The 22,308-nt window shown below is 34.8% G+C and overlaps 3 protein-coding genes across 7 annotated transcripts; all 3 read right to left on the reverse strand.

The window, feature by feature from the left end:
* Positions 1-540: 540 nt before the first annotated feature.
* Positions 541-9,040, reverse strand: LOC111793930 (probable RNA-dependent RNA polymerase 5). Of its 4 annotated transcripts, none has more exons than XM_023676009.1 (19): positions 8,549-9,040; positions 8,285-8,438; positions 8,053-8,182; positions 7,769-7,843; positions 7,297-7,486; positions 6,496-6,694; positions 6,332-6,419; positions 6,031-6,171; positions 5,670-5,744; positions 5,498-5,569; positions 4,497-4,603; positions 3,547-3,695; positions 3,236-3,458; positions 2,669-2,894; positions 2,274-2,419; positions 1,990-2,155; positions 1,208-1,346; positions 959-1,122; positions 541-888 (listed from the first exon to the last, which is right to left on the reverse strand). In XM_023676009.1, the coding sequence occupies exons 1-19, from the start codon at positions 8,916-8,918 to the stop codon at positions 646-648; spliced, it is 3,057 nt and encodes a 1,018-aa protein (XP_023531777.1). In that variant the 5' UTR covers positions 8,919-9,040; the 3' UTR covers positions 541-645. The 4 variants fall into 4 exon arrangements, with proteins under 4 accessions (XP_023531777.1, XP_023531780.1, XP_023531779.1 ...); XM_023676011.1 differs by having other exon boundaries at positions 686-888; positions 969-1,122; XM_023676010.1 differs by having other exon boundaries at positions 686-894; positions 969-1,122.
* Positions 9,041-12,308: 3,268 nt separating this feature from the next.
* LOC111792972 lies at positions 12,309-12,896 on the reverse strand. Its single transcript, XM_023674610.1, has one exon. It carries the CDS (start codon positions 12,894-12,896, stop codon positions 12,309-12,311), a length of 588 nt encoding a protein of 195 aa, XP_023530378.1.
* A 970-nt stretch (positions 12,897-13,866) lies between these two features.
* LOC111793639 (cell division cycle protein 27 homolog B-like) lies at positions 13,867-21,001 on the reverse strand. 2 transcript variants are annotated; one of them, XM_023675607.1, is made up of 16 exons: positions 20,813-20,917; positions 20,013-20,085; positions 19,753-19,862; positions 19,471-19,517; positions 19,155-19,252; positions 18,547-18,851; positions 17,904-18,068; positions 17,586-17,802; positions 16,664-16,887; positions 16,460-16,525; positions 15,889-16,008; positions 15,440-15,516; positions 15,119-15,238; positions 14,776-14,995; positions 14,403-14,684; positions 13,867-14,275 (listed from the first exon to the last, which is right to left on the reverse strand). In XM_023675607.1, the coding sequence occupies exons 1-16, from the start codon at positions 20,915-20,917 to the stop codon at positions 14,225-14,227; spliced, it is 2,280 nt and encodes a 759-aa protein (XP_023531375.1). In that variant the 3' UTR covers positions 13,867-14,224. The 2 variants fall into 2 exon arrangements, with proteins under 2 accessions (XP_023531375.1, XP_023531376.1); XM_023675608.1 differs by having other exon boundaries at positions 14,121-14,275; positions 17,904-18,059; positions 20,813-21,001.
* Between the last annotated feature and the right edge of the window lie 1,307 nt (positions 21,002-22,308).

The following is a 22,308-nucleotide window of genomic DNA, read 5'->3' on the forward strand; positions in this document are numbered from 1 at the left end:
AATCTAATCGTTTAAGAAAAAAAAATCAACCTAGCTTAAAAGTTCTCGCTCTTTAATTTTTTTTAAAAAAAAGTTTCGATGCTCCATTCCAAAAAAAAAAAAAAAAAATAATTAAACAATTAGGTCAAACCATTTCAAAAAAATAATAATTAAACAACTCGGTCAAAATTCTATTTTATTTTAATTGAGGAAATACTTAGAAATGATTTTATTCTACAAAATTAAAAGTTCTCAATATTAAAATGAAGCTTCCAAAGGATAGGCTTAAGGTTAAAATCACTCATATGGTTTAAAATCATTTTACAGTTTAAGCATATGATTCCATCTATGCCAAAAAAAAAATATAACATATTGTTTGAATATTATCTTTTTATATATATTTAAATTATTTATTTATTAGTTTTATTAGTTTTTTTTTTTTTTTTTTTTTTTTCAAAAATTAATTTAGTCCGTATAGAAAACTAATATTCAACGACATATTATACTTTGACTTTGATATAAAAAATATATGTATGTATATGTATTATAAAGTTAATATGGAGTTAAATATTTGGGGTAATTTAAATATTTTAATATGATCCCTAATATTTACGTTATTTTACATCTCGGGGTATGTATAATTAATTATGCACATAATATTATTAACTAAGATGAACAAAGAATCTGACGCATGACTGAAGGGAGGCAAAGAAAGCTGTTTTCAGAATGTTTTCTGGCACAGAGGTTGAAGAGAGCCGAACCTGCAACTCTCCATGCAAAGCTGCAATAGCGCACACACCCATGGCTCATCGCATACTCATATGTAACGTGATATATTGCAAGAGCTTCCTTGTATACCTCCTCCATCCACCTCGGGCTGCCGTCCAGCTCTTCCGCACCGTACAATATCTGAAGCTAATAACAATTAATGAGTAGCAATTTAACAAGAAGGTGTTGATCACTGGATTTTGAAGTTAACCTCTTTGTACTTTTTAATGGTGGCTTCAGCAGCTACGTTTTTGGCATCAGGATCGAGCTGCAAGGCGTCCCTCATCTCTTTTCTATACATCTCATACTGAAACTTCCACTTCATCAAGGTATCATCAGCCACTTCTTCTTCAAAGCATGGAAGTTTTTGAACCTCTGAATATTGTAGAACCGATGTGATGCATAAGGAGCCTTAATTCAGTGAACAAAAACATGGTAATTATGACAGTGAAAAACTAACCAATGTTTGGCGCTTCTTCTTGAAACATGTTAACAGTATCAAAAATTTGTCCTAGAATTGATGTTGAGGTATATGATTTTTTTCCCCTTTCCATGAAATGAGGGAACGTTCCTGCCTTCAGGTGTTCTGGAACTTCAATCTATCAAAAGGGAAGAAAAATCCACATGAAAGCCCTTGATTCAAAAGCATCATTCTAACCATGTTCAGTTGGAGGATTAAATTGTCCGTTTTGGCTTGTTACGTATCGTCATTAGCCTCACGGTTTTTTAAAACGCGTCTACTATGAAGAGGGTCTAGCCCTTTTCCGACCAGTGCCTCGCACCGTCTAGCGACTGGCTTTGATACCATTTCTAACAGCCAAAACCCACCGCTAGTAGATATTGTCTGCTTCAGCCCGTTACATACCGTCGTCAGCCTTATGGTTTTAAAACGCATCTACTAGGGAGAGATTTCCACACGTTATAAGTAATGCTTCGTTTCCCTTTCTAACTGATATGAGATCTCACAAGGGGGCACAGCGTCTTCACTAGCACACCGCTCAATATCATAGGATGATAAGAAGACCCTATTGTTTTTTCATTTCATAGGATGATAAGAAAGCTCTACATTGAACAAGGAAGTTATTGTTTGAGAAATAAGTTATCACCATGATGGATCTCCACCTATCTATTGTCTGTGCAATAAATAATTCCAAATCTCTCACTGGATCCAAGAAACACAATGATGAACATAAAAAGTATAACAATTTCATGAAGAGACAGAGTATCATTAACAGAACTGACCTCTTTCCCGCCTTTTTTAGGTGCATCTAAAGCATCATAATACATATTGATCAACCGGAGAATCTTTGCCCTTACACGATTTCTTTCTTCTTTACAGTCTTCACCCAGCATTAGTAGTTGATCCATCAATGCTACCCAGTTATCAGCTGCAACACTCTTTGCATAACTGAACGTACCACAGAATAATCCCAATCTTCCATCAGTAAGCATAATTGATGGGAAACTTCACCGCACTCGAATCTTAAAAGTAAAAACTACATAGATAGATACACTCCATCACATACCTTGGCTGAAACCGAGCTGTCAAGAATAATTTAAATAGCTCCGCCTCTAGATCCTCCGCAGAAAATTCATTTGGCTTTATATCAGCTATTACTTCCATTGAAGGACTTGGCCTCCAAGGTTCACCTGGTCTGAAATACTCTAACAACTGAAATAATTCCAAAAATAAGAACATAGAATAGGTATGCGGTGACTCTATTGTATTGAATGAATTTTTTTCCAAAATTTATAGTGTGAAGTCGTAATTTCAGAAAACAACTTACGGTGCGTGCAGACGATTCAGAAATAGAAGATACTGACAAAACTAAACCATAAAACAATTCGAGCATAAATTTCATGAGAAAAAGGCATGTGCGAGCATCAGGTGATAGAAGTTTGAGGTTGAATGTGTCTTAACCTGAGAATTTCTGGAAACCCAGTACATATCACCATCAAAATCACCACCGGCTATTTCATCAGCTACTGAACGGGGACCCTTACAAGAGAAGAATATACCATATTTTGCATTTCCCACCACAGGTACCAAGTCCTCCACATATTTAGCCGTTAAAACATGGATATCACCAAAATGTAATCCAGGATTGCGATAGACAAGAACCTTCCCATTGATTTGACCATTCTCACTAGTTGGACATGAACACAGAACATGTCGATACTTAATACATGAACGAAAAGAAAATAACAAAACAAAAGCAGGGATTTCAAGTAACAGAAGTAAATTATCAGTTATAATTCTATCCTATTTATCAGATGTTTGTCAATCAATTGAAAAGCATTAAAGATAATATAATATGTTTGTATAAAAAGAATTAAGATAATATACTTTTTGCTTATCTTATCTTCATTCAATTTCTCATCCCCAGCAATAAAGCCAAATAGTTGGTGAACGTATTATAATGCTTACATTAAATGCTTCCATACAATCAAGTAAGACGAAGTGAAATATCATGCATGTAATACATACAGGATAACGCAGACTTCATTGCTCTCAAGAGTACAGGTGGGGTCGGCTGTCCCCATCAAATAGTAACAATCAGGCACGTGAAGCCTTCCGCTTTTCAAGCTCTTTTTCTCCTCCCTCAGAAGCATAGACAACCGATATTGCAAATACGATTCATTCAGAGGAATTCCAGATAAAATCATTCTTGCAACTAGGAAGTCATCCATATCACCGTTGTTAATGGAAACTGCAAGAGAGACACCGAGAGAGTAACAAAAAATATGGAACAGTACTTTGAAAGAGAAGAAAAGAAAACAGCTCAAAAAGCCTAATACCTCTTAAAGCTGCACGCTTACTAGAAAAAACACCCTGAACATCTCTCAAAGCATCCACAAGGATATTCATGAAATACTCTCTTGGGACGCCTCCATAATTTAAGAGTGCTATTAAGTTTCTTGAAATATATGCCCTCTTTGGCGGATTACTGAGAAAATCATTAGACAAAGGAAACTGCCACATTATTCAGAAACTCTTTGAAGGTAAATACAAGTGAAAAGCCATTGCAGGGAAAATTGCAATAAAACCTTTAAAGAGGTTAGCAACCACCGTTGCTTGTTGTTATCCCAACATATAGTTAAGAAGAAAAAAAATTGCCAAATTTTATTTCTTTGAAGGCATCATCAATTGCATTTTCTTAATGATGAACAAGCATAAGTTTATTATTTCCAATGGTACAAGCTAAGCCATGCCCTTAACTTCCCCATGTCAATAAAATCCTCAAATGTCGAACAAAGAAGTTGTGAGACTCGAAGGTGTACTCAAAAGATGACTCAAGTGTCAAACAAATGGTGTACTTTGTTTGAGGGCGCTAGAGAAAGGAGTCGAGTCTCGATTAAGGGGAGGTTGTTCGAGGGCTCCATAGGCCTTAGGGGAGGCTCTATGGTGTACTTTGTTCGAGTGGAAGATGATTGAGGATTGTTGGGAGGGATTCCCACATTGGCTAATTAAGGGGATGATCATGAGTTTATAAGTAAGGAATACATCTCTATAGGTATGAGGCCCTTTGGGGAAACCAAAAGCAAAGCCATGAGAGTTTATACTCAAAGTGGACAATATCATACCATTGTGGAGGGTCGTGGTTCCTAACACTATACAATAACGGTGCAAAGGAATATATATAAACCCTATCATATGCCCAATGGGAAAGAAAATGACGTTGAACTCCAAAACCATGGCAAAAGAAAAAAAAAATAACATTGGAAAAAAAAAATCAAATGTTGGATACCTGGTTCCTACCACCTCCAGTGAGTTCTCTGTTTCAGCATTTTCAAGATTTGGATCTTTTTCAACTTTGATCATAGAATTGCGAATTTGAATTGTTCTAGAAGGAAGCTGCAATTTTAAGTTAACAAACTATAACATACAACAGTAGATAACATAAGAAAATTACATCTATACTGAAAATAGAGCTGGGACATTTTGAATTGTGTTGAACTAATAAAATCGTATCGTACTCAGATTTCATGTCATGATATTGGTAATAACTCTGGATAGAGGAGCTGGAAAATCCAGTCTAAGACTAGCAAAGACAACTATTAAATATATACATGAAGGCCCTTCTCTTTATTTGTGAGACTAAAATGAAAAATGGTTCCAAATAGAAGATACTGATGTTTAAGTGCAAAACGAAGACATCCGAAAAATCAATACTCGTTGGAAAACAGCTATCCACAAACTGATTCACTTAACCAACGCATAACTCAACAAGTATCATCCATATTTTCTCAAAAAATAAAGAAAAAACAAAAATTAATGTCCTCCAAACAGAGTAGCCACCTTTCTCAACCCAAATTACTAGGAATGAGTATAATGATAGAATGCCACAGTGGATTTTCTTGATGGAAACACCAATTATATATGATCCAATATTTTTAAAAATCCAAGCCATCGACATTTTCATGGATATCGTCCTTTTACTCCTGGAAAATGATCTGGAATAGCAAAATGAATAAACTGTGGATGTCAGCTGTTGTATTTTATGATATTACATAAAAGTAACAGTGAATATGATATTAGAATTCAAAGCATCATATTCACTTCTTCTGGGCACTGAAATGGATTATCATACTAGATGGAGAAGTTTTAGAACAATCAAGAAGACAATATGTATGAGGTCAATAACCTATAGCTCATAATTATGGAGTAATCATTACTGTAAACCCAGGAGCAAGATGGATGCCAAAAAACATATAACTTATGGTCCACTTCTTACACTACAAAGTATACCTGTTTATTCACTAGAAATGTTCCTTTAACAGCAAGACCGTTGTAAAAAAGTCGGAACTGAATTAGCAAGGGCTTCCAATGGAAAGAGAATTAAATAAAAGTCAGTGTTTACATAAAACAAAGAAGTAACTCCACACAATAACTCGAAGGGATAAAGTTTAGATACACATACTGGTTCTCGAAGTTCAAGCCCGGGCAGTATTACTTGCGAAGTCTTATTCTGAAATACTTCAAAGGCAGGAATTCTCTATTATATGAATGTCAGACAGCATGCACAATAAACATCAAACAAATTTACATGATTTAGAATAATATAACCAGTCAAATATGTGAGAAGGAAAAAAAAAAAAACAATCATACAAAGAAGAGAAGGTAGAAGGAGATGACGAAGTTCCGAGAAACCAACGGATATCAAACCCTAGAACAAAACTTAACAATATGGATTTTCTCACCTTCACGTGCGAAGATTTAAATCATGCATTGTAAATTCTGATATTTTTTCCCCTAATGTTTATTAACATGAAATCACAAACCTTAAGGCCAGCATCATGCTTTGCCTGCCCTTTAAATACATTCATAGGGCACTCCAAAGCTAAGTCCTCCGATATAAATCCCGTTCCGTCTGTATGTATAAGTGGTTTTCCATCTCTATACATGACATTACCATTGACATCCTGCAGCTTGGAATAAACCAAAATAAGTAGCTATAAATATAATGTGCAGCAAAGAAGTCAACTAAAACTACAAGGATGGTGTAGGAGGGATTTTCATTTTTCAATTGTATCCCCTTCCTCTCCACCACAAGGCTGCAGTAGTAGTGGTGGAACACCGTACTTTGCAAGGTATATCCGCGATTCTTTGAACATTTACTGAAGATAAATCAATTTTGAGGTTTATCGTCTTCGACAGAATGAGTGAAAACCTACATAACAGAACGGTCAGGACAATGGCATAGAAGTTGCTAGGTTAAATAAATGCATTCTCTATCACCAACATACCTAGCCATGTAGCTTGCTACACTAGACACCGTGTGTGGATGCATGAAAAGACTCCTAGCTTCAAAAATTGTTCTATTAGATAATTTATAAGGTTGAAGCTTATCAAAATATGCCGCTGACTCCATTCTGACAAAATAGCACTTCACTGCTGATGTGGTTGGATTCTTCTTTTTTTCCTCCTTGCCACCATCTTTGAAAACTATTCGATATACATACAAAACAATAGTGAGAAAAAAAATTGCCCATTATGCATAGACAATAAAAGCATAAGAAAATGACTAAAAAGTTGTTATGGCAAAAAATTAATTTAAAACTTGAATCTTAATCATTTGTCTAAATAGAGTATCATAGCACTAAAATACTATACAAGCCATGAGAAGATAGAATAGCCGAAAGACAACAATATCAAAGACGTTGGACCATTCAACTAATGTAATGAGGTGATTACACATATGAGGAAAAAAAAAACACTTGAGGTGCTTAAAAATTGAACAGAATTCAATATTGAAACAAGTGCCAACCCAAGTATGAACTAGCATGAGCAATAAAAGGAAAGAAATGACAAACAGAAAAAAATTATTAGAAACAATTTTATTGATGTGTGAACTTCCAGGGGGTAAGAGCCCCAATCCATGAGACAAACAGCCAAATTTAAAATAATGGACACTAACTTTAAGCTAAGAGAACAAGAATCTTCTCTTCTTTTTTTTCTTTTTTTTTTTTTTTGGTGGGGAACGGGAGGTGACAGCAGAAACAAGCACCACTACTGAATTCATAAAAAAGGCATCATAAAAGACTTACCAAAAAACTGATATCGACGCAATCCAAGAAGAATGCCGTCTCTAGCAATCTTTTTATAAGCATAAAATGATCCACCAGGATGGCTTATTGAACATCTATCAGAGACGTCTTCAGCAAACTTGACCATCAGAACATTGTCATCGCCTAAAACCCTTTGCAGATGAGTTTTTGTATGGTTCAAATATGGACCCTGAACAAAGATCCCATGTAGTAACACTGCAACTCAGAAACTTCTTCAACAATACTTCCAACAATCCTCACTTGTGGGCTTAAAAATTTACATGAGATCCAACAAGTAGCTATCAATATTATTAATTAAGGAGGAAATGACATTAGAGGAGTTTTGAAATACAAGATCTATTTTGATACTAAGTTAAATCACTGTTGAACTCAAAAGCTTAAGCTTATCATCTATTTGAAAGACCCTTAAAAGAATGTTATCAACGTTTAAATACTGCTGGCATACACTTACCTTGAACCTATAACTCCCATCCAATTCAACATAACAGTGGTAGATGTGTGTTTTCCTACGATCCCAATCAACATACTGCAACAGAAACAGAGAAGAGAAAGTGTGTACATAAGAAAGAAAAGTGTCCCCCTTATAGAAATTTGAAAATAGTCCATTGATCTATTAGCATCAACTTGAGTATCTTCAGTGCTTAAGCTAAAAGCACCTCCATGATTTAGGGAGACGCTTGTTTTGGCATAAAAGAAAATAACCCTACAGCATTTAGAGATGCTAATCAAATTTACCACTCGTCTGTCTTCCTTATTAACGTATTTTTCACCAAATGCTTTCCAAACTTCAGACTCAAATTTCTCCATCGCCAACTGGCTCAGACTTTGAATTTGGTCTGCTGTTGTGACTCTTTCTAAGCTTTCTCTGCATTGATAAAAGGGATGGAACCACTTCGATTTCAGCATAATGTACATAAAGCTATAAACTAACACGACAATAAAAACATAAATGCAAGGAAGTGTTTACCCTCCAATATAACTCAATATCAAAAACGCCCTTCTAAATTCAAGCTCACCCAAAGCCACAAATTGCGGAATCTTTACTCTATCTGAAACCAACGATGAATAGATTGCAGATTTGTCTGGAGTTGACGCCTCAAACTTTGTTTTCTCAGCAGTTCCTAATCGATAAAATGTTTTAACGTCGACCCTCAAACCATAAAAGTACGTGCAGAAGAATACTTATTTCAGAAAAGCCAAACAAGGGCACAGAACAGGGAAGACAAAGAACCTTGTGGGCTAGAAACGCGACAAGATGAAAGACTTTGATACAGAGAAACGGAGCAAGTCGAAGGACTGTGAAGCTGAGAAACACAGCCAGTGGAAGATGGACTCGTATGCGGAGAAAAAACGGCAACCATCTTGTTCTGAGGTGAAATGCAAGGATCATTACGAACCATATGCATGATGAAACCGCTAAGGTTCCTAACAGAGCAGGAGGAGATTTTGCGGAGAGCATCAAGAGCCATTTCTTCTCCTAAAGAAGCTAACGCCCGTCGCGCTTTGGCATCAGGCGGTGGCTGATTCTGTTGCGTACAGATTTGGAGAAGAAACTGCTCGACGGACGGCGGAAGAGGCACTTCGTGAAAATGATCAGCCATCAGAACAATGCAGGCTTCCTTCACGACGGAGAGCGGTGGCAGTGCTGATCAGTATACAGCCGAAAACCCCTCCGTTAGGTAGGTCCGTCGACACGACCGGTCAAACCCATTTACTTACCATTTTCAACGTCAAGTTCAGTCAAAGCATATAAAAATATTCACTTCGATATATACAAAATTAAATTTTAACCACATTTTTCAGAGGCCATTTACACAAAATATATAAATTTTATTCACTAAATTGCTATAAATTTAAAAATTAAAGGACTAATTCGTCATTTTCACACCCGATTAATTTATTCTCTATAATTTTAATTATCAATGTAATAAAAATTGTCACCTCATTAAAATTAAATGTCACTTTTTTTAGTCAACTAGCGGTCAAATTAATATATGTAGTATCCAATAAATTTATATCCATTTAATTAAAACTACAATTATAAATAAACTTTAAAGAAAACGTTATATTTTTTAATTTAAGAAATGTTTGTTTATTAATTTAAAAATAATAATAATAAATAATCAAAAGTGGTGTTGAGTGCTTGTCTATTAGTTTTTTTTTTCTTTTTTTTCTTTTTCCTATCTCTATTTTGTTCTACTTTTTTAGTGCTTGCATTTTTAAAATGGCGAAATTACCCCTTGCACTAAAAAATAGTGTATGAAGTAACATAAAAATCATTTTCAAATGTAGAACAAAATTTCAAAATAGTTTGTTATCAAGTCCTTTTACTAAAGTGCCCTTATAATTAAAGTAACAAAAGCAAACAAAAAAAAAAGTAGTTGTTATATATAATTTAAAACAGTTAAAAGTGATATTCATTTTTATTTTTAAAAAATTAAATTTATAAATATTATCTACCCTCTTCTTTTCTTACATATAACCGAATCAACTGTAACTAAAAAAACTAAATTATCAAATACAACCATAAATAATCATGGGATAAAACCAGAGATGTTTATGGGGTGGGGACGGGAAAAGTTTTCCGTCCTCATCTCCACCATTTATTTCATTCTCCATTTATTTTTGTGGGAATGCGTAGTTTCCATGAATAAATTTTTACCTGTTATTTTATAGTTTAATTTTTTAATATAATTTTTAGTAAAAAAATTAATATATTAGCGTTATTTTTAAACATTCAAATTTTAATATTACAACCTATTTAGTTTTTAGTTTAAATATTACAATTACAATCTCAAAATTAACTAATTTATTTTTTAATATAGTAAAAAGCCCATATATATATATTTATATATTTTTTTTTATGGAAAATATGTTTATGTTAAATAGGACAAGAATAGGGTCATAAGAGGAATTGGACAGTTAGACAAAAAATTTATCTTTATAGATTGGAAATATATTTATATTAAATGGGACAACAACAGTGTTTTCGGAGGAATTGGGCAGAATAGAGATAGAAAATATAATTTATATTCGGTCCCATTTATCTAACAGAGAAAAAATGTTCTCCACTCTCTCCTCTATTTTTCGTCTAAACGGAGAATCTCCACTCCGTTTCGGACAAATCCTCGCTAATAAAATGGACGTCTCTGTCTTGAATAAAGTGTGTGCTTGAGAAAATGGGATCTGAAAGTCCAATAATTGAATTACACACAACCAACACCAAATCAACCCCAAAAATCCCCACAAAACTTTCCAACACACTAACACAAATTTCAAATAAAACAAACACTCCCTTGAGAAAAGCCTCCAAAGAAGCCCACTTTTGCTTCTTTTTTTAATTGCCACATATTTTATCTTTTCCTTTCCTTTCAGATAACACGTCCTACGACAAAATCAGCCAGAAATTGCAATATTATTTGTCTAAATAAACCAAACACCCCCACCAATATATAATATAATATGTACATTTTTTTCAAACTTGTATAAAGTTTTTGGCTTTGTGCTCAACCTAAATCAAACTGCAAGTGCTCGCTTTTCTCGACAATGATATTAAATTTGGTATCTTTTAAGGCAAAGTTTGATTATATTTAATTATATTACAAAGTTTTAAAGATAAGCGCAACATCGTTAGAGGTAGATATTATAAGGTTTAGATTATTAAGTAAAGTTCATTTTTTTTTATGCATAACAAGATAATGTTTGGAATAAAAACTATAAATTTCAAAAAAAAAAAAAAAAAAAAAAAAAAATCTAAAAAAAAGTTGATCTCTCGAGTGTGGAAAAGATTGAGCCAATTTCTTGTTCCACAAGCAACTAATAAGAAAAAAAGGGAAATAGAAAGATACGTGCGGACTAGTGAGTCTAAATAAAAAGGTGTAATCACATATAAAAAATAAATCAAGAAATTCCAAACATTATACTCGGAAATTATAGTAAATATGAGAGAAATCATAGTTATTTATCTTAAGAACCAAAAAAAAAAGTTTTGGATCAAATATGTCCACGTCAACGTCTTTACTAATTATCTCACGTACCCATTAAATTTATCGTGCACCAATCATTTTTGTATTTTCAATCTTCAATCGTTTAACATTGCCATTATAAGGCATAACTATATATTCAATCATTCTTGAGAATTGAAATATATATAGTACTTTTTTTTTTACTATTTTTTTTTTGTTTACACCTCAACAAACTATAAATCATTTTATCTTTTATAAAAATTTGATGTTAGGATGACATTCTTATCTTAAAAAAAAAAAAACGAATGAATTATAAGATATTATTTACTATCAATAAGATATGAATGCTTAAAATGGATAACATGTTAACCATCAAGTACGAACCGTAAAAGATAATAATGCAATGTCTGTCCACCGCTCTTCTAAGTCAAAGACTCATATAAAAATATCTCGATAACGGCTTGAATTAAGTACTAACTAAAGCGGGTAAATCAAAAAAACTATTTACCCTACTAGCTTTATGAAAAGAAGAGACATTATTCACATTCATGACCCACAAACGTCTTTTTTTTTTTTTTTTTTTTTCCTAAACACCCCTTTACTTTAGTTTCAATTTCAATGAAAAATCAAATTGTTCTTTATTAAGCTTGGCTCACACAAAAGATTATTCCTTAAATACACTAATTAAAGACAATAATCAACAATTTTATAATTCAAAATTGCGCTTGGGCTTTAAAATATCATATATTAAAATTTTAAAAAACGATTACAAAAGCCCATTGATACCGGCGTATCCATTCACCGGTTATAATACATTACAATATTGTTTTTTTTTTTTTTTTTTTTTTTTTTTTTTTTTTTTTTTNTGTGAAGTACGATGGTTGATATCTGTACTTGGTCGCTGTTGTGGTATACAAAGTGAAGACGACATGTCGTTCACTCAAAAAGCATTTGCGGAAAACCGACAAACTTCATCTATACAGCTCCAAAACATGGATAGGTTACCCAAAACGATTCGTTTTAATTTCATCGGCCCCACATATCGTGGTACGGCGACGGAGATTCCATACCCGGCGTGATTCTCTGCTGCTTCAGGTTACTGTAAAACCGTTTGATAAACGCCTCTGCCGCTTCGTCCACCTTGTGGTCCCCGTCGTCCTTCACCGGAAACGGCGAGTCTGTTACTCTAACCGTCGGATTCTTTTCAAACTTCACCATCGGCGACGCTACATCCGCTGCCGCTGCTTCGCTGTTTAACATCTGTAGTACTCGTTTCACGGCGCCGACGGTGGTTACGTCGTTGTATCGATGGCGGTTCTTGCCACCACGCTTGCCGTAGATCTGCAGCGCTGGAAAAGCAGGGCTGTTACTGCAACTGAACTCGTAGTCCTGTGGAGCAATGGCGATGGAATTAGCTATATCGGTGGTGGTCTGGCTGCTGAGAGTACCGGAGCTCTGGTGGAGATGCATCAGATTGAGCATAGCCTTTCCGGCGAGCTTGCCTCTCTTCATCATCAAATGAAGATCGGACATTATGATTCTGCCTTTTGATAACTCCTTTCGCAGCATCAACGCGATTGCTCGAACCATATTCCAGAATTTCTTCGCCGCCATAGCTTGTCTTCGCTGGATTTCCATTAACCGATCTGTACTGTAAGTTTTGCCGGTATAGAGAGAGAGAGAGAGATCAGAGAGAATTTTGTTTGCTTGTTTTCAGGGTTTTCTGATTTCGGCGTGGAGAAGGGGGAAGGGGGAGCTAGCATTTATATAGAAACGAAATAATTAATTAGGAATATAATTATTGATTGGTTAACTATGATTTAGCAGGAGACTTAAATAAAAACCCCACGGACGGAGAAACGCGCGTGAGAAGAAGGAACGTTAAAAGGTCCAATTTTAGTAATGAATAAAAGTGGGAGTGGATGACACGCGCCATGGATGAGGAGATTATTTTAACTTTTCTTTTTTTCTTTTTGATTAGGAAAATTCCTATGTAGTTGGAAGTTGTGGGTGAAATGACGAAAATATCCCTGAAATAGGAATTGAATTACTTAAGCTACCAATTGGTCGTGTTGATTAAGATATTATTAGCAACAAGAAACACACAAAACCTCGCCGCCAGTTTAACTGTGTATTGAGCTTTAAATTGCATAAAGTTTTAAAATCTTTATATTTTAATTCAATTGTCACAGTAATACCATAATTTTATAGAATAAAAATATAGAAGCAAGCCATTTTGTGGTTTCTTTCATGCTAAGTCTTCCTGATTGGCGGGCCGATCGGACAACCCTAACACACCTGGTCCTCTAGATAACCACCACGTGGCTTCTTCTTTTACTCACTTTTTTACCACCTTTATTTTTTTATGGAACAGAGAGTTTTGATACTTTCTGTTCCTGGTCCCTGCTGCCACCATTTGTCCATCACTTAAATTTCAGTAATTATTGCACCGTTAGATTAATAGTTTAATAGACGAGATACTAATTAGTTTAATAAATAAGATACTAATTAGTATAATAGTTCAATCTCGATCTTTAAACAAGATCCTGTGAGAAACAGACGTCCAACTAGCCAATCGATCAGATTGCAGAAGAGAATTTTCTCAGGAGTATTATACCAACAAACGGGTGAATCAAATATATTGCCAGGCTAATGTTACAAACATTACTGATTTGTTGTGACTTGATTACAGCCCTTTGTACAAGTAATGGGGCACATTTTTGCACCCTTGGCTCACATAGTTTACCTCTGTTAGTATGTGAACTCACCTACAAAACTGAGGTTCTACCAGAGCTAGATTGATCGGCCCATTTGATCGGGGCACCACAACCTCTCGCTGATGCTTGTATAGTTAACTCGTTTTCTGGGGCCAAGCAAATTCCGTGCCTTTTAAGTTACACCGTATTCTTCATTGTCTCGTTTCCCCCTTTCGAAGAGATTTCTCATAAGTTGTCTTCTATTTCATCAGGTACAAGCAACTTCTCGATGGCAGCCTATTAAACAATAGAGGTCAGAACACTAGTTAGTATTTAAAAATGCTAGTTCAATTTAAAATTTTAGAGAACAAGTGATGTGTGAAAATCTGAGGATAGAAACAAGATGAGTAAGCAAGCAGAACACCTTAATGGTAGCTACATCTGCGGCAGATGGTTTCAAGTCCAAGGCAATACCGAAATGAAGCATTGCTTTATCGTGCATGTACCGTCTTTTGTAGATATTGCCCATCAAAGCATACACACTGCTTTCTCGTGGGGCATACTCTTTTAGCTCCTCTAGAACTTGTAAAGCTTCATCGAAACGTTCAAGGCTTACAAGTATGTTAGCTTTCTGATACATCGGAAGTGGGTTTTTCTTATCTGCAAGGATGGCTTTCTCCATCATCATCATAGCATCTTCACTCCTCTGAAACATAATTGAACAATAGGGTAGGTAATTTACATAAATCATCCGTCATTAAGCAACCATATTACTCCTGAATATGACATAGACAAACCTGCAACGCATGCAAAGATGTACCAAGATATGACATTACAACAGAAGATCGAGGATTTATTTGGAAAGCCATTCGGAAGTGATGCTCAGAGAACTCCAACTTCTCTTGTTTAAGATATATCATCCCAAGTCCATACCAGGAGTTATAATGTCTAGAATCTACTCGTAGTGCACTCTGGTAGCTCTTGATTCCGTTCTCAAAATCTTCCAGGGCCACATATCTGAGTTAAGATTATGATTTGCCAATAACAAATAAGTAGCTGGAATAACCTGACCACCAAATGCAGTAGAGAAAAACTCCACTTCCTAGTCCATTGAATGACACAAAAGGGTAATGTACATACTCATGTCCACAGAGGGTATGTGCGTAGGCAAATCTTGGATTCAGTTGAACAGCACGCTGGAAATTTTTTAACGCAGTCTCATGGTCCTTTTGCAAGCTATAGCAATTTCCCATGGCACACCTGCATTTCCACATGGGAGATAAAACTATATATACCTACTTGGAGGATAAAATGGAAGCAGTGTAAAAAATTGGCCAATGACCTCCCCCTAAGGGGGCCAATGGGAATTTTAAATTTAGATGGATAGGGTCTGATCACCAAAAAGCTAAAAAAATTGAGGATGGAGTGTAGAGAATGTATGACAGAAATTGGCATATCTACCAAGATTGAGGAGCTAAGCGGTCAGTTGATATCAATTCCTGAGCCAGGTAGCTTAGTTTCATGTCTTCCTTCAAATGCTGCAAACAGATTAAGAGTAATTTAGGGAAGCAAACGCTCTCTCTGTGCAGGGAAAGGGGAAAGAAGTTCTGGAGCTACAAGCAATAAGCATAGAACATTATGTGTGTGTGTGTTCTATTTTTCTGACTTGAAGGGTGAATTAGAGGAACAAAATATCAAATTTTAAGTGCATATAAAATAAAGTTCAGGCATCTTGGTATAAACCATAGAAGAACAGGAGAAAAAGAACTTAAAATTGAAATGGGTGCGGATCAAATGCAATCGNAAAGGGTTTTTAGACCATCCTTGCCAGTCCTCCCGCAAAGCCTCTTAACCTATGTTTCTAGGTTTGGGGAGACAATTTGTTCAAGATACCAATAAAAATAACTCACATAAAGAACTGTAGAATACACATCCATTCCTTCCAAACTGTGAGGTGAAGCATGGCGAGCAAGACTGAAAGCTCGATCAGCTTCTAAATAATCTACCAATTCAAAATACACTTTGCCAACCTGCAACTCAGACATGCCAAAGTAGTCAGAGAGAATAGCAGCACTGGCCAGGACTCGCAATTCAATCGATTGAAATTATTACTAGAAATAACAAGGTTATGTAATAGCCAGTAAGAATATAGAGAGTGTGATATAATAGTATTACATGGATTGATAAGGATGAAACGGGTTACCAGTATTATACAGAAAGGGCCAGAAGTGAAATAAATCAAGTGCCAGAGAATATGCAGAAAAGAAGCAAACTGTTTTGACTCCTTTTTTTTCTTTTGGTAAGAAATCGCGCTTTCATTGAAAGAAAGGAAAGAATACACAAGGGTAAGGAAACCAAAAAGGAGTCCGAACCCTAACAAATCCTTATTCCACAGGAATAATCACCAGTAACAGGCTAGACAGTTTGATCAGGTAGGCATACATGACTGTGTGTCAAGAGATCATGAAAGTCATACAGTACCTGTGAAAGCACCCAGCCCGTATTGTAATGCTTGTAAGGAAGTTTTAGGTAGACATCCAGGGCATCCTGTACAATCAAGAAGCTGTCTTAAGATAATCATTAACGTTGCCTGCATTCTTAATCATTTAGAGTCCAAAATTCTTTTCCACCATCTTTTCAGTGAATAATTTGTGTAAGCTATATCATCAACATTAGAATGGAAACCTGGCATCTGAACAGGCATGAAAGTCTATATCCTTCCCCTAATATTCTCAGGAGGCATAATATTTCTGATGCACCATTAATTATTTTAGCATCACTTGTGAGACTTCCTCCAACTGATTTGGGTGCTCCTTGCTCAAGAGTTCGATTATCACTAGAAGGAGATGAACTGGAGATAGATAACGAGGCATTGGAACGAGAATCATCAAAAGCCTCGTTTTGAATACCTAGTCATAGGTCAATAAGACACCCATTAGTATATCAAGGATAATTATTGGACACTACAATAACCACATCAAATAATAGCCAAGGACCATACAACTGTACATAAAGCACTTCACAATCAGTGATAAGTGTATATGGTTGATGGATAAAAGACACACCAGAATACCTACTAAGACATGAATGCATCATTAAGGAAGTCATACACTCTTATAGATATGTCCATTTGTAAACTACAACTTTAGTGCAAATTAAAACTAGTGGCTAGAACATGCACATCACTCTTTTCATAGAGCGGTGGATGCACAGGGTAAGTGAGAATCATGCCTCATGTGTTCTTTATGAATATTTCAGTAGATGCCACGGTAACTATCTAATGAATATATGATAAAAACCAAAACTATCTAATGAATATATGAATAAAAACCAATAACCCTTAGATATCCAAGATTTGGAGCACATATGTATGCAGATAAAATAATATTATTTTCATTGACTCTGTAAGGGATGGCTAAATTTTGAAACATTTTCAAAATTATTTATCCAAGTGATCATTTGTTTACAATACATCTCTTATAATAATAATCATGAAAGATTCCAGTATTCAAATTACAGTCCAATAGGTCTACTAGACTATCTGACAAAAAATGATTGTGCATATCTAACCATGCAGCAGATGGAAGTTCGATGAAATATTTGTTACCTTCGTCGACATTCTCATTTGCAAAGGATTGTCCTTTACGAACGGCTACAGAACGAAATGTAATAGAATTCATCTTGGAGCTACCAAGATATTTGGTGGCGTTGGTAGTTCCATTATTGGCAGCTCCTGCAGCACTTACGTTTGTGTTGGCTCCTGCTTCTCCAGCAAGTCTGCTACTTCTTCGAGGGCCAGAATCAGAAAATAACCTCCCTGAAATCTGAAGACAAGAAAATGAACTCTTGGATATGATTATGAATTCATATATTAAAGCAGAGAAGTAAAGATATATTCTGCTACAAAGTTTCTATAACATTTTACCTTCCGTAATTTCCCTTCATCAACAAATTTTCTTCGAGGGGCTTGAATGATAGAGTTTATAGTTGACCTTGAACAGCTATCTGCACCAAGTGAGTTCAGACTAGATCCATTCTGCTGTGTATTTCTGCATAATGGTGGAGGAGCGATGGCAGATAACTGCAAATTCTAAACAATGAGGAATTAGTCGCATAACTTGATGTACAGGAGAGAAGCACAGATAATAAATAAAAGGTGGATATGAATAGATAGAAGACAGAGAAATACATTTCAAATGATAAATATGCAAGGAAAAAAACATAAAATTGGAGAATTAACATAAAAAAGAGAAATAGATATACACAATATACAATACCACCAATATAATTCATCCTCTATGGGACCAAACAAGGCACTAAAGGAAAAGTTTAGGTTACAGAGTACATTATTCAATCAAAATAGAAGAAGAGAAAAAACACACTTAAATATCTGTTGTGAGGATGAAGGAGATGAACGAAAGAGGGAGACTAAAATCTGCCACCTTGACACGCCATAGGTTCAATTAGGCATTGTTCAAATAAACATGGCCAAACAATCACCACCAACATCCAAGGCACAAACTACAATAAAATCTTCAGCACCATGAGCTATAATTATTCTTACGTACCTGCGCAGCTACAGGTGAAGGGGTGTTATAAAATGATATATTTGAACCGCCATTTACAGCCTGACTTCCAGCTCCTCCCAAGTTAACTGCCCCGTGATAATTTGTAGGAATATCTCTTAAATTATTGCTTTGAGTATGTTTTGACTGCCTAGTTCGGACATCGTCGGAATTACTATTCCTAGAAGAAGCTGAGTTCATATCATCATTTGATGTCTGCAAATTTTCGGATCTATGATGTAGATACTGCTTCTGTATGCAAAGAACAGCCGCTTCACCAAAAACTGAAGATGCATCTTCAGCAGCACCTAATATAGTAAACAGCAAAATAATTTAACTCATCCTCACCTCAAATATTTGTTTCCCCAGAAGAAAAATAAATCTCAATCAACAAACAGGTGGTCATCAGTGATCAAAAAGAAAAGAAAATAGCATAATAAAGTACTATATACCTCATACAAAAATACAAAGTGCAACTATAGTATCATGAAAAGCAACTAAATATGTATGATGTACTCAATCTTGCGACGAATCAGTTTAGTTTGAGAGCAGATTCATTCCTACAACTGGGAACATGCTGTTCACAAGGATCAGTGATGATTTGTACATACCTAATACACAGAGCTCCTCGTAAGCACACCACATCAAAGGATCTAGAGACAATGCCAGCTGAAAATGTTGAATAGCACTTCTCCTTCTGTCAGTGTACCTATAACAAGAAAATCCGAACAAATAATATTTATGGAGTGAAATTGAAGCATAATATCTTATGAGAAAAGGTGATCATCTGGTCAGCTAACAGACAAGTTCCTCCACAAAAAATTGCAGATGGACCACACAACGTATGTGTAAATATGTCGCAAGCGAAGGGCAATCATCAATGCATGAAAGTTCACAACTGAACAAAGATAAAAATATATTAGCAACCTGTATATGAGCCCGAGAAGGTAATGACCTGCTGCACCATTTGGAATCTGCAAAAAGAACACATGCAAAAGACATATATTATGCACAAGATAATGGAGCTAGGTACCACGTGATAGATACAGACATCATTTTATTGGGGTTAAAAAACCAGACCAGATGGCTGCCTGATCCCACACAGTACATGTTAGAACGAAATCATAACAACATTAAAAAAAAATTACCCTCTAAGAGGAAAAGACGGCAAACAACCAAAAATTACAATGAATATTCATTCTTCAATACCTCAGCACCAGGCTCATTAGGTGGACATAATGCAGCCTCTGCCTCGTGAAGAAGATCCATCTGAAAGCATGATATTGCAAACAAGTAGCGGGATTGAGCCATTTGTGTTCCTTCATATAAGCATGGAGAGAAAAGGGGAAAAGTTCATAGATGAGAAATACTCAAACAAAGCTACTGATATAAGTTCAAGAGAGACGTCACTAAAGATTGATAGGAATATAATAGAGGAATGGACTGAACTGAGCAACAATCCAACTTACCTTTTAGTATACGGTATGCAGCATAAGCTTGATTGTTGTGCAAAAAACAGCCAGCTAGTAACTGCATATTTGTCTGTGAAGATAAAAGGAGAAATCATATAAATGCTGAAAGAAAGTAATTCAATCCTTACATCAATCAGAAGATAGCAGTCTAAAAAATACAGTTGATTCAGCTAATAAGGCAAAAATTGTATGTGATTGTGCATTATATATATATAGACTCTGGAAAATTAGAAACCTTAAAGGGCGTAGCTATTGTTACCCCCGGGGGTTCATCGGCAAATTTAAACCGCCCGAGAAACCCCTATTCGTCTATACTTTCAAACTCTCATTCTTTTCTGACGAGATTCAACCATAGGTGCAGCTATAATTCAAATGATAATAGTAAAAGCCCATCTTCTTAAAAATTGATCTCCAGACAATAAAGCTAGTAAAAAACAGATCTCCAATTAAACAAAACATGCGGGATATGTTGACGTAGCGAGCAACTGTCAACACAAAATACTTTCTAGGGGAAAGAAAGGCGGTGGAGATTGCAAACAAAACCAAATCAAACATATGGGGGGCACCGCACGAACAATTTCCACGAGCAGCGTAAACGTCCACTTCAGTTTAAACTACCAATGCAGAAAAAAACGAAAAGAAAAATTGGTGCACGGAACGACCTACTCCGACCGGATTTCCGAAATCAACCTCATAATCCCGCTATTCGAGATTTGTACAGTTTCTAGTCAGCTAAAAAGCTAGACAGGAAAGTGAGTGAGTGAACTATTGAAGAAGAGGAGAAAGAGATGTAGAACCTCAGATGGGAACTCTGCGCAAAGTCTCTCGCACATGAAAATGGCATTCCGGTGCATAAAATGGCGAAGACTGTGATGAACACAGTCTGTAAGTGTGGCTTCCATGGCCGCTTCGATTCAGAGCGAGAGGGAAGGAGGAGGAAGAGAGGGAAGGAGGAGAGGGGTTTCTGGCTTTTTAGCGTTTGTGGGGGCTTCTCCTCTAGTTTCAAATCGGTATGGCACGTGTTACCTCATATTTCAAAGAACATGGGTCACGTGACCCGGGATTGAGAAGTTTGAAATTTTAGTACACCATCTCAAACTTGGGCTTCAATACTTTAAATTTGCTCAAATTTAATTATATTTTACATTTTAGTTTAAATTTTTCATTTTAATTATTCTTTTTGTTCTTTTAATATAATTAAATTAAATATATATATATATATATAGTTGTGTTCAATTTTATGATAATTTTTTTCAAATCGTTTCACAAATTTTTAGCTTTTAAATCACATTTATTGAATGGGAAATTAATTATCCTATTTTTTATTTATTAATTGTTTTTATATCTATTAAAATTATACGTATAAGTTGTCATTTTCTTATATGATATTTTAATTACATTCTCATGTAAATACGTAATTTTTTTTTTCAAATAGTATTTATGATATTTTAAACTAAATTTTTGAGACTACATAATGTTGAATTTAAGAATCATAATCAATAAATGAAATATTGATATAAATGATAAATTAATTAAAAAAATTGCAGAAGAAACAAAAATATATATATATATATAAATTATTGTTCAAATCTACTTATTATTGTATAGTTTGATTGATGTTGTATTTATTATCGTTTATAATGATGGTGGTCTCCTCTTGCACCCCAGCATTAACGAATTGCGAGGAAAAAAATCCATCAAAATACGTCAATCGATAGACATAAGTTTCATAAACTTGATTATTCAACTCATCTTTCGTTGCCTATTATCATTCTTGAACTTATATGAATTTAAACGTTAAAGGCATGTGAATATAAATAAAATATGTAGTAAAATTTACCTATGTTTTTATATTTTAACAACATTTAGAATAGGTAATTCAAACTTACAATCTTTAGATCGATGATATATGTTAAACTATATAGTCACGCTCATTGTAGTCAAACATCCACATTTTAATTGTACAAATAAATTATTTGGAATGATACAAATTTATATTGTTTATATTTTATTTGTCGAAGTACGACGAATCAAAATAAATATATAATATGTACGTTTCAAAATGATGTGTTTTGTTTATATATACATGCATACACATATATATATGAATGAAAATAAATATTTGAACATTTAACCTTTTAGTGAAAATACACGTGTTAAATTAGTTAAGTTATTTTTATATTTGATATAAGGTATTATTTAAATTTAAATATTTGAGTCTACTTGGATTTAATATTTGGTAGGAATCGCTATTAATATTTCTTTAAACTAATTGACATATTAGATATTGATT

This window comes from Cucurbita pepo, chromosome LG04, assembly GCF_002806865.2.
Source record: "Cucurbita pepo subsp. pepo cultivar mu-cu-16 chromosome LG04, ASM280686v2, whole genome shotgun sequence".
NCBI lineage: Eukaryota > Viridiplantae > Streptophyta > Magnoliopsida > Cucurbitales > Cucurbitaceae > Cucurbita > Cucurbita pepo.